The sequence below is a fragment of the Sceloporus undulatus genome, chromosome 3 (assembly GCF_019175285.1).
Source record: "Sceloporus undulatus isolate JIND9_A2432 ecotype Alabama chromosome 3, SceUnd_v1.1, whole genome shotgun sequence".
Classification (NCBI taxonomy): Eukaryota; Metazoa; Chordata; class Lepidosauria; order Squamata; family Phrynosomatidae; genus Sceloporus; species Sceloporus undulatus.
Window position 1 is genome coordinate 112462987 of NC_056524.1, and position 12909 is coordinate 112475895.

Consider the following 12909-nt stretch of genomic DNA (forward strand, 5'->3'; position numbering starts at 1 on the left):
ATGAATTGAATTATCTTGGCCTATGGGCTCCTTCTGCTAAAACGCAAGCAATCTCTTTTGATGCATCTCAGCTGACCTACCTTCCTACCAAATTCATAAATATTATGGGGTTTTCGTGCATTTGCTTTTTGCCTGCCCACAAAGGTTTTCTTGAACAGTTTTCTTAGGCTAACTCTTAAAACCAAGTTGATAAGAGCGATAATAATCCACATAGAATGTAGGAGGCTTCGGAGACAGATTCTACTGTTTGCATTTTGAATTTTCAAACACTTATTTACTTAACTCTTAACTGTGCCAGTTGTTTTCTGAACATATCTGCTACCTAAGATGGAAGTTCATTACTGTTATTAAATGGCACACATCATTTATTAAATAGTCTGATCTTTATAGAAGATTTTGTAACTTCATGTGGCTTTATAAAATATACTAGCAGCCACCAACCTGATTTGCCTGATTTTGTCTTGGAATAGCATCAGCTCTTCCTAAAGTTTATGCCAGCATATTGTTTTAAACGACTTCCATTCAAAGGATTTAATTTACCTCCTGAACAAAATCATTGAGTATCTTGTTCCATTCCATATTTTAGAGGGGCTTTCTTTCAGCGTTTCGGTTCATCACACTCACCGGTGTTTCTCCCATGAATATCGCCCCCAATCTCCCCGTTGGGTCAACATCATGACACATTTGATTCTCCACATCTACAGGTGCCTTTTCCTCTAAAAGAGAAAAAAGTTGATATAACATTGATCAATGCTGATATCAATACGATTAGGATGCTAGTTAGTCACTCTATAAGAACAACTACATTACCTGGAGACACAATCACTTATTGTTGGATAGTACTATGTATGTTATGTGTGTGTGTATAGTATATATATAATTGCTATAATTGTTATGGCTTTATCTATATGTGATTCTTGTGTTCGTGTGTGTTTATGTGTACGGTTGTTGTATGTGTATGTGTGTATATATATATATAATATATATATCATAATATATATTCAGTATTGTTATTGAATATATGTGCGGTATGTGGATATGTATAAGTATGTATGTACTATATATATATATATATATATATATATATATATATATATATATATATATATTTCATATTACATTATTATTATATGGGATATGAAATATTAAATATGTAATCAGTATATATATATATATATCAGAAGGATGATATGAGAATGTACTCAGCAAAAGTACCCATTCAAACATTTCTCCCATGAAATGTTTCCGGGATTCGATGGGAACGTTACAGGTTCTGATGTGATAAGCTCCACTTTTTGCAAACTAACTTGGCAACCTTGGGGAGAACCAGAGGGGGCAAAAGAAGAGGTCAGAGGCCGCTACCACTCCAATTGCTGCAGGACCGTCACAACTACACACTGTGGTCCCAAGGGCAGTGGCTGCTGTGTCACAAAAAGGAGCAGTAAGAAACCACTCCTTTTGTGGCTGGGTTTGGGCTGTGTTAGATGGTCCCGGAGCAGCCTCCGCAAGATCTGGGAACATGCGTCATGTGCACACCCCACCCCTTTGGGCCATCTGTTTGAGACCCTTGTTACTTCTTAGTGTAACAGGTAATGTTTACTCATTATCATAAAAGTGTTTGGGGGATAAGTTGTGGGCCTTTTATAGCAGTGTTTTATAACATACTAGCCTGAAAACAGTTTTGGTCTCAACTAAAGTAGACCCGCTAACTCAGTGGGAACTTGATGAATCAGTACTCTTGTAAATTCCTTTGATTCAGTCAGTCTAATCTAGTTTGGACTAACAAATGCATTTAGGTCAGCAGCAAAAACAAAGGAGTAGCTGCTATCTGTCACAACACTTAAATTTATCTTCAGATGTCACAGCGCAAAGGGTTCTTGAGAGAATTAGAGTTCTCTACCTGTCTTCATACAGGACAGAGATGACCAAGCTCTCAAAGGGAATGATTTTGTTGCTGCTAAAGGACATGGGAATCTTATTATCTGGTTTTGAGTCCCCACATGGCCAAGAAAGACTTTAACTGCATTGACAGTCCCTCAAGAGAACCTTGAACACGAGCTTAAGCAAACATGTCAGACAAGATGAAGGCCCATGACACTGACACCATCATTTGTCTTCTTCTGTAAGATGATGATCTCCTGAGGAAGACCATAATGGGCTTTGGAAGCTAGTGTAATGTATTTTATGTTTTCTGAATGGCCTAATAAAGGTACTGTTGTGAGAGGTATTTATTTTCATGCCAGATAACTGCAATTAACCAATAAACAAACAAGCAAATGTTTTGTTCAGTGGAGCAAATTGTAAGTCATGATACATGAGACAAATAATCGCTCTACTAGTGTCATGCGGTCATAGAGAGCAGGAAGGGACCTCATGGGCCAACAAGAACAAACCACTCCCTCAATGCAAGATCTCCAGTTAAAGCCTAACTGGTAGGTAGCTGTCTAGCCTCCTTTTGAAAAAACCTGTGGCTTTTTTTTAGCAAGAGGAAAATATAACTAGTGATCTCATTGTGGAGAGTCCCATGAAAGTCAAAGCTTTGAGAAGTTACTTTTTTGGTCATGATGGCAGGTGGATTTTTGGAATGTAGTACCCAATAAAGTAACTTTCCAAGATCTGCTGGAGTATCTTCTGAGTGTATGTCAACCAGCTCACCCTTGTTGCGAGCCTTGGTTATTATGGCAGCTGAACACTCATTCACAATAAATATGTGTGTCTGCTTTATGGGATGTGCTCTCTGACACTTGTTACGCCACTCAAGATGGTGATAATGAATGAGTGGATTAAAGACAATTAACACACACCCCCTTCAATTCTGCTTGATAAAACTTATCAAAATCAGTTTTAAAATGCAATGGGTAGATTAGCTGTTGTCATGCATAGAATAGGCCAATGAAAGTCAATTGGATTCCATATGATTCCATATGGATCCAGCTAGATAGACAGATTTACTAGTGGTATCAAATTATCCTGTCAGCAAACAAAACAAAACATGGTTTCTTTCATTGATGTGTGCCTGAGACTGGACATCTGAAACATGGTACAGGAAGAGTACAATTTGATGACCTTCACAATCAGTGGCCAGATTTGATTAGCCTGGCATGAGAAGTGCTGGCTATAGTTTGTGAGGGGTGGAGATAGAGGTTTCTGATGGTTCTGTTGCCCCTTCATGAGCCCTTGTGCATGGACCCATGTTATTGGATTGCCCTCAGGTCAGTGTTTTGCCCAAGGGATGGCTAGGGAGGTGGTCACATCTTGACACTTGGGCCTCAGGTGGATCTGCATCAGGTTGCTCCCTGCTTTTGTTGATTATACCAAGGTTCACTTTAAATAGGTTTTAGGTTAAATAAAGTGGTCCTTGTTTAACTCAATGTCTTTTGTCTGGCCTCATTATTTTGTGGTTGGTCATCAAAGTATCTTCACTTCAAACTGGGCACCTAGAAGACAGTGGGCCTTACTGAGAAGAGCCTTCCAGAGTACAGGTCTAATTATTGGGGGAGAATCGTTTGCCCCATGAAATGGTCTGTTGTTGTTACTGCCCTTGAGTCAATCTTGACTCACGACTGCCCTGTGGAAGAGACATCTCCAATACTCCCTGCCCTGCACTAATATCCTCAGTTCTTTCAGATTTATGCCCATGGCCTCCATGATGAACTCCATTCACCTAGCATGTGGTCTTTGTTTCTCTTTCTCTTTCCTTCCCCAGCATTATTGTCTTTTCAAATGAGCCATGCCTTTTCATGGCATGACCAAAGTCTGACAGTTTCAGTTTAGTCATCCTGGCTTCCAGGGAGCTCTCAGGCCTAATCTGTACTTTAACTTTTTGATTGTCCGTGGTATCCTCAGCACTCTTCTACAGCACTACATCTCAAATTAATTTTGTCTGTTTTCTTAATTGTCCAGTTCCCTCATCCAGACATGGCAATGATGAAGACAATTGCTTGCACAATTCTTTCATCCTTAGTTGTATGTCTTTGCTCTAGTTATTTCATAGCTGCCCTACCTATTCTTAGTCTTCTACTGATTTCTTGACTGCAGTCCCCATTCTGATCAATGTTTGATCCAAGGTACAGAGGTCTGTATCGGGCCTTAGTTTTGCATTACAAAAAGTACTGCTTTTTGGAAACCTGTGCAAACACACAGAGTAAATAGTGGTATGTATGTCATAGTGTAATTGTTTGGGTGTTGGGCTAAAACTCTAGAAACCAGGGTTAGAATCTCAGCTCAACCATGTAAACCCACTGGATGACCTTGGGCAAATTGCACACTCTCCGCCTAAGAGGATGGCAATGTCAAACACCTTCTGAGGAAAATTGTCAAGAAAACCCCATTAGAAGTTTACCTTAGGGTAGCAATAAGTTGGAAATGACTTGAAGGCACATAGGCCGGTTACACACCGGCAGTTTAGTGCGTGACGAGCACGCACTAGGGTTACAAAAGGGCGGTGCTTCCGCACCGCCCTAACCCTAGTGCGTGCTCGTCACGCACTAAACGGCGGCGGTCCTTCCATATGGCCGCCGCCGTGAGGATGTCACGGCCGAGCCGCCTCTAGACAGAGCGGCACAGACGTGACGTCCTCAATCCACGGCAGGGCGCCTAGGGTGCCCTTTCCGCGGACCAGGAAGGAGCTCCATTTCGGAGCTCCTTCCTGGTCCACGGCACCGCTTTGCTTCGCTGGGCGCAGCCTTCAGATGGCTGCGCCCAGCGAAGCAAGGGAGAAAGGGGCCAAGCAGCCCCTTTCTCCCCCTCCCCGCTGCCGTGGGGTGTCCTTGGGGCTTGAAGCCCCAAGGACACCCCTTTTCTGGCTGCGGGGAAACGGCGTTTTGCTGCTTCCCCGCAGCTCGAAAAGCAGCGGATCGGGGCCTCAGCAGCTGCTGGTGTAGCCGCTGAAGCCCCGATACTCCGGGGAAAGGGGCAGGTCCAGACCACCCCAGATGGGCAGTCTATAACCCACCATAGTAACAATAATGTCAGGTTCAGGATGTGGTGTATTGTGTGGAAGGAAAATGGCCAGTGCTGCAGTGTGGTGTATAAAATAAGATCCAACATTATCTGCTATATAATAGACTTATATTAAATTGAGTGATATTGCAATGTTTAAGGATGAGAATCATAATGGACAATAAGTGTGTGTGTGTGTCTGCATACACACACACAAATACAGAAGATCAACAAAATAAGTGGTAGGAAATCTGGCTTGTCATTAACAAGCAGCTCTGTTCCAACATGCCCTAGGAACAGCTAAACAAACCATGGAGCTTCATTCTATAGTCAGTCTGTTGTCTTCTCCCAACAAACCAGAGAAAGAATCCAGGGGTTTCACTGCCAGACACAATAAGTGAAGCTCCATGGTTTAGGCACATTTATTGTAAGCAAGTAAAGCAATATACTGCTTGTTCAAAATTCCTGCAGATGCCTGACCTCTTATCTTGAATTAACTCACCTATTCTGTGTCTTAGTCTCATTTCACAGATGCTTCTTAGATGCCACAAGTGGCAAGTGCTGGCCTATACTTTATTGTTTTAATATCTTGCAAACTGCCCTGGAAACACTGATGAGTGATATAAAAATTTGGAAATACATACATTGACACACAGTCTTCAACATATACCATCTTTTTCTAATGATACATGAAATGAGTTTTCATCACACAGTGCAACATCGGAACATTGCAAAAGATGAATTACAAAAATGAAGTTAATCGCCCTCAGCGATGTCCAGTTGTGTAGAACAATATGTGAAAGACACACCTCTGTTGCTGCAGATTTTGCCATCTGGAGAGGTGCACCTCTTCTTGATCTCCCACGGGGTGATATCACACTGGAGTTCACATTTATCGCCATGCCAACCAGCCTCACAGTAACAGTTTCCACAGTAACACTTGCCATGGCCTTAACCCAAAACAAAATGTTGACAATGAAGAAAAAAATTGTTTATAAACTATACATAATGTCGTTCAGTTCATTTTTGAAAATGATTTTTGGATACAGGTACATAAGTCTAATAGCCATGATGGAAACTTATTTTGTTTGGTAATTACAGTACGTTATCAGTTCCACTCTGACATTTGCAGAAACCTTTCAAAGGACAAACTAGCCAAAACCGAGAATGATTTCAATTGTTTTCTAGCCTGTTTGGCTGGCTTGCTGAATTAACCTATACACCTCATATGTCCCTTGTTTTCTTTTGAAACTCATCGTTCACCTCATCTTCACCTCCTATTCTTATGCATCTTCTACCAAATGCCAACTTGCATCTAACTGGCACCACTGATTCATATTACAAGAAAAACAGTTTAGCTTGCCATATGGACATTTTACAGCATTTTGAACAAAAGTCATAAATTTTAAATAGCCAAGAGAGCATAAAGGAGTTGTATCATTGATCAGATTTTAAAAAATAATACAAACAAGGCAAATAAAATGTAGAAGAGTGAGACATTCTATGTTCTCTCCAGTAAGAAAACTTTGCCAGCTACTTTCCTCCTACAATGGAATTTATCTCAAAGTCTGGACAAATATGTAAGAAAAAAATCACATACAGTATATATTGTATTGAATGCCAATGATAATCATTTACAAATTTTGGTAATCATTTACAAATTATCTTGTCTGAAAAAACAGTCTTCATTCTTTTCTTTAGGGATAGTGGTCTACTGCCTTTCTACCTCCTTCAACCTCTACTGTCTTTCTATCCCATTTTCCACGATGCTCCATCCTTTATCAATAACTTCCCATATCCTTCCTTATCATCACTCTTGTCTCAAGTCTTTCTCACGCCGTTGTCTGCCTTGTCACTCTTCTCCTCTAGAACCTTACACATTTTATATGGGCTCATATCTGACTGGCTTCCTCCTCTCCGTTTTCCATTATTCTTCTGTTTTTATTGCTAATTCCTGCCAATATCTCTGTTGCAGCACAGACCGAATTGTCCTCAGATAAAAGATATTTGATATTTTTACCTAACCAAAATATTTTTCCAGTTTCCTGTTTTAGGCAATATAAACATCTCCAGAAATGTTGGTGCGGATTAAGAGATTTAACTAAGAATTAGATAAATTGCTGAGTTTGGTGGAGCAGGGGAGGGATTGGGTTATTTTTGCATATTTCTACACAGAAAAGTATTTTTCCTCCTAGTACGAGAAGGAATGTTTTAGGTATACATGTAAACTCGCATAAGAAAATATCTATATTTGTTTTCAAAATATGTACCTTTATAAATTATGCACAAGAAGACCTCTTTTTCATATCTAGGTCTGATCCATGCCAGTTCTATCAGGATTTCCCCCCTCCTTTCCTTTTTTTTTTTTTTTCTTGCAGTGAGATCAGACCCTTTTTCTGTGTACATGTTTTGACAAAGTTTTGTGCTCATTTGAAATGGGGACATTTGTATGCCTATGTTTGAAATGTATTTTTTCCAATTGCAGCTGGTGACTTCCATGTCAGTAAGGCATGGACTCCACTCTCCATTTGGGCCCATACTTTAACAGAATTATTCCCATTTGCTGAGCCCTATCTCCAAAACTGGAGAGCCAATGCAATGTCATGGTTGGAGAGTTGGAATGTGAGTCTGGAGACTAGGGTTCAAATCCCCTCTGGGTGGCCTTGGGCAAGTCACCCTCTCTCAAGCCTCAAAGAAAGGCAAAGGCAAACTCCTTCTGAACAAAACTTGCCAAGAAAACATCATGAAAGGTTCGCTCTATGTCAGATATAATTTGAAAGTATACAGCAATAAAGCTCGAAAACTGGGGGAGCTGGAAACCACCAACTTCCACTGATTTTGTTTTAAAGAAAAACCTGCTGTCCATCAATGTGAGAGTGTCAGAACACAAACTGAATCCAGTCTATGGGGTAGTTCAGGAAGAATAGACTAAGACAAGCTCATTGCAACGTATACTGTAGTTGCCTTATCTGAGGACTAGAAAACTTGAGGAACAACAAAAAAATCCCGTATTTTGGGCTGTGGAAGTCACAAGAGGAACAGATGTTCTGTAAAGCTTACTAAATCTCAGATTCAGTTACTCTGAATTTTAATCACAGTTGTCAAGCATTTTTGATATGATTAAAGTAGAATCAGGGTTGCTGATGCATGCCAGAAAAAGGAAACCAAACTGGAATTTTCATAAAGTGCATCATGAAGTAATTTATGTTTGATGAATGTGAACATCATGTTTATTTTACTGGGAAATGCATGGCTCAATTAATTGAAATCAAAATTTTATTTCGTATTTAGGTAGAAAAAACTTTGTTAATAGCCACTTCCTGACTGCCAACCATGCACAACATGAATTTCAATTGTCCCTTATTGCTATGTTGAAAACCCAGCAATCCTAAACTGGATCCAAATTGGAATCTTCACATATTACCAGCTGGTTAAAATGTTAGATGTCTATGGACTTGTGTTTTATCCATTTGCCCTATACCCAAATTTTACTGGCAATAGGATTTACTCCTAGGTTTTGGCAGAAAACTTCACAGTGTTAGAGGAATGCCAGATATACTGTTACCATCACACATATGCCAGCTAAGAGATGCTGAAAGAGAGAGGGAGGAGGATGTAGTCCACCTGGTGGCACTGGAATCAGTATCATTTAACTTAAGGAGAAGTACTGCTTTATAAGAGAGCCAGAATGGTGTAAGGGGTTGAGCACTAGACTATGATTCTGGAGATCAGGGGTCAATTCCCTGTTCAGCCATGGAAACCCACTGTGTGGCCTTGGGTGAGTCACACTCTTAGCCCCAGAAAACCTCTTCATAGGTCTGCCTAAGGGTTGTCATAAGTTAGAAACAATTTGAAGGCAGAGAACAACAACTGCTTTATGGATATGCATAGAATTTCACTCAACATAGGTATATGCCTGCATGTTCTCAGTATTGCTACAGATAAAGCCTAAATAACACTTGGAGACTAGAAATTCAGTAACTAAGAAATTATTACGCCTATTTATATTAATGCAATATTGTTTCGTTTTACTACACATTTGATCCTGCCATAGGTAAAGTTATTGCTGTTGTTTTGGAAGGAATGGACTACTGATTAGCAATATTTTGGCAACACAACAGAAATAAAGACTAAAATACATATAGCTAAAACACTATTTCAGAGCAGAAAGGGGCAAGAATCCCTAAATCCAAGTATCCCTCAAGATCAAGGTGAGCTCAGTTTGAACTGTCCCCTGGAAGCTACAAAACTGTCAGTGTGTCATGACCTGCAAAGGACTCATATACTTGTGATTTAAAATCCTATTTATTTTAACAGGAGGAATTACTCTAGGTGTACTAGAGAAATGGACTAATCTGCTGCTGCTTTTGCTGATCCCACTGCAGATGTAGATGTTTTAAAAATAATAGTCAAAGGAAGCAAATAAGTTTTTTGGTACTGTTATGACATGGACTGGAGTACAGCAGGATACCAATTTTCCTAATACTAATCCTTGATTTGCTTTAGTGGAGTATATGCCATTGTCTACAGGGCAGAGCAACACCCTACTTCCTTTGTTCTTTGTTACTTATCTTTCTTATTTCCAGTACCAGATATCATACTAGGCTATAGCTTCCTAAAATTTATTTCTTTTCACAGCCACTACTACTACTGTCAGCAATTTTCTCTGTATGGCAGAAATTTTGCAAACTCCACTCCTACATTTCCAGAAAGAAAATAATGTATTTCAGCTGCAAAATCATCCTCTCAGTCTCATTCTTCCTGATAGTTGTTATGGTTAAGTCCCATTGAGGGCTTCTGTGAATTTAGTCATAACAATTGTTAGTTGGACCAGGACCCTTTCAATCTAAAAAAACACAATTCCTCCCAAATCTGAGAATATGTCTATGCTTATTCATCTTTACAAATATACACTTACCTGTACACATATCTCCTGTTTCTTCATCTATGCATTCTCTGTCATCACACTCACAATATTTACCATGGATCAATCCATTCCCTTCTAAATTATCACATTTACATCTACCACAATGACAAGTTCCTGTAAAAAAAAATTCAATATGAAATTAGGTTGTGAAGATCAAACTGTGCAATGTCAAAGTCTATCTTTTTCTGTCTTCTGTGCCTTCCAGATATTTTGGAGTACAAATCACTTCATTGTTAAGGATTACTGTCTGGGGCTTATGGAAGCTATAGTCCAAAATATCCTTCTTTGTGCTAAATGATCTAATCAAATCTCATTTAACAGATATCATGAGGGATGGATGTATCTGAGCCAAAACAGTCTGCCAGAATAAGTCTCTCACCTGAATTTGAACAGACGATGTCTTGAGAATTCTTGCACATTTCATTACTTTTCCTTCGGGTAAGGTTGCAGGCTTTTGGGAACTGGCACGCATCGCCATACCAACCTTCCTCACATCTGCACTTTCCACAGTCACACCTCCCATGGCCTGGATTAGTAGGTGAAAAAAAGTCAGATGAAGTTTTAGACATGTTTTTGAGTCCTCTTTCCTCAAAAGTCCCCTTTCCTCACAAAGAAAATTTAAAAGCTTACTCTTCATACCAAATCCAAATATTTTATTCTAAGCTCACAAATGAATTATCCTGAGCCAAGTTTAATTTTTAAACTAATGCTGAAATATAACTTGGCATAATTCCAGATGAGGTACAGTCAAACTACCTCAAGTTATGGAATTTTACAGGAAGTCTAGAAGATATTGTGTTCCACTCTGGAATTCTCCTGTGTTTTCCTAGCATTTGTTCTAGCTTTTTCCTTACTAGTGTTTTTTGAGTGTTTGCACCAGGAGCCCTCTGTCTGAAAACACTGCCAAAGTGGCTATTCTTTATTACTGTACACTCTTACGTGTTTGTTGATGAATCAAATGGTTTGAATGGAAACCACTGTATAAAATCAAAATGTGGATGAACAGAAAGACAGACAGACAGTCTGAAGATTTATATGAATCTTCATTTGAAAATAAGAAGCAAGTTGTAAAAACTTAAGAAAACATGATAAATTGTTAGTTTCACATAGAGATCGCCAGTGGAAAAGCATGCAGGTATTTTTCTACCCTGCTGTTCTTTCTTATGGCACCATATTCCTTCAGTTGAGTAGCTAGTCACTAGCTTGTCCTGATACCTCATGGTTACCTTTTGTTTTTTAATTAGTCTGGTATAGTGGTCTGAGTGTTGGATTAGGATAATAGAAACCAGGTTTTGAATCCTTGCTGAGCCATGGAAACCCACACTGGGTGACCTTAAGCAACTCACACTCTCTCAGAAGATTTTCACAACGGGGCTTACCATGGGTTAAGGACTGGTAAAATGCTGGTAAAATGTTCCTGATGTGTCTGGGTGTGAACAGTAAAACGTTCCTGAAGCCAGTCACGCTTCTGAAATGTCAGTGAAGTGTCCCCTTGCCTCTACCATCCTTGAATCATTCACGGAGCAGCCATTTCCTATTAACGGGAATTTTGTGTGAATAGGAAATGACTGGTTCATGAACGATTTAAGGACGGTAGAGGCGAGGGGATGCTTCACTGATTTTTCAGAAACTTGATCAGCTTTCACACCCTCACACTTTGGGGACATTTTACTGCCGCTTTACCGGCGCTTAACCCACAGTAAGCCCCAGTGTGAAAATCTTACAGGAAGGCATGGGCAAACCACCTCAGAACAAATCTTGCCAAGTCAGACAGACTTGAAGGCAAATAACAGCAACAACAACAACTGGTTTATATGGTCAATGACGTCTAACGTTTTGATATTACTTGCCTCCATTTTAAATCTCTGTAGTGTGAGTTAATACAGCTAGATATATAGCAGGTATATTTCTTTGTCTGTCTCCCAAGTAATATGTTCATAAAATCAGGTTAATGATTGACCTCTAACCCTTAAATAGAAGTGAGGTGGATATTTGTGAAAGTAGGAGGATCTGGCTGGCTATAAGGATCCCTGTAGTCAGAGCCTGGGAAAATTACTCATTTGGACTCCAACTTCTAGAATTCCTTAGCTACTGTTTCTGTTGTCTGAGGAATTTGGGGAGTTGCAATAAAAAAGTAATTTTTCCAGACTCTGTGTGCAATCAAGAATAAAGAGACAAGGGTGGTGGTGGTTTCTGCCCTAATAAGAGTCTCCATAGTCATCGACTGTACATGACATTGAAAGGTGCTGGAGATGGGAACTTTCCTCAGCAACACTGACAACAGACTACCATGATCTGACACTGCAAATATTTCCACTGCCACTGAAGAGAATCTCTGTGGAGCACCTGTCTCTAGGATCCTAGAATGTCATGTGAGGTCAATGACACTATTAAGAGACTAAGGCCAAAATCCTGTTGAGTTGTTGCAATTGGATTAGACCCACTGACTCTATTATTAAACAGTGAGTCAATGCATAGGTAAATCCAATTCATTCAATAGGTCTACTCTAATCAGGACTAACAACAGGATATAAGCAAGAGAGGCTCCATAAGAATTCTTCTCCTCTGCACTTGCAATGGTAAGCTTGTAGTCAAGTTTTATGATCCCTGGTGGCAAATTATGCCCTGCAGGCCTCCTTTCAAGAAAATAATGCAACATTGCCTATTAGTCATCTCCAAAGTGTATTTTTGCTATTTGGAGCAGAGAACAGGTAATGAGAGCTCCTCAGGCAAGTTTTGGAATGCTCAGATATTACATTTGAGAAACTCCTTGTGTTTTTCAAGTGATTCTTCTCAAGGTAAACATGATAGGAAAACAAAATCACTTTTTTGATCCCTAGGAATCAAGCCAAATGATACACTTATCGTGTATTTAGAAACAGCTCCTCCCTTAAGTGGTGAAAGTCATCTGTTTGTCCTAGCACAAACTTTCTGTCATCTCTGTATGTTTTGTTTTGCAGTTGGTTATTGGCATGTAAAAACCAATACTGAGGCCTGCATCTTTATTATTATTATTATTATTATTATTATTATTATTATTA

The 12909-nt window shown here is 39.5% G+C and overlaps 1 protein-coding gene across 1 annotated transcript in view; it reads right to left on the minus strand.

The window, feature by feature from the left end:
• Positions 1-582: 582 nt before the first annotated feature.
• LOC121925844 (integrin beta-like protein 1) overlaps positions 583-12909 on the minus strand; it is a 100445-nt gene continuing 88118 nt past the window's right edge. Inside the window, exons 3-6 of the mRNA XM_042458419.1 lie at positions 10248-10394; positions 9860-9982; positions 5751-5891; positions 583-716 (exon numbers count right to left, since the gene is read on the minus strand). Coding sequence (XP_042314353.1) covers positions 583-716; positions 5751-5891; positions 9860-9982; positions 10248-10394 — 545 coding nt within the window. The remainder of the gene's footprint in view (positions 717-5750; positions 5892-9859; positions 9983-10247; positions 10395-12909) is intronic.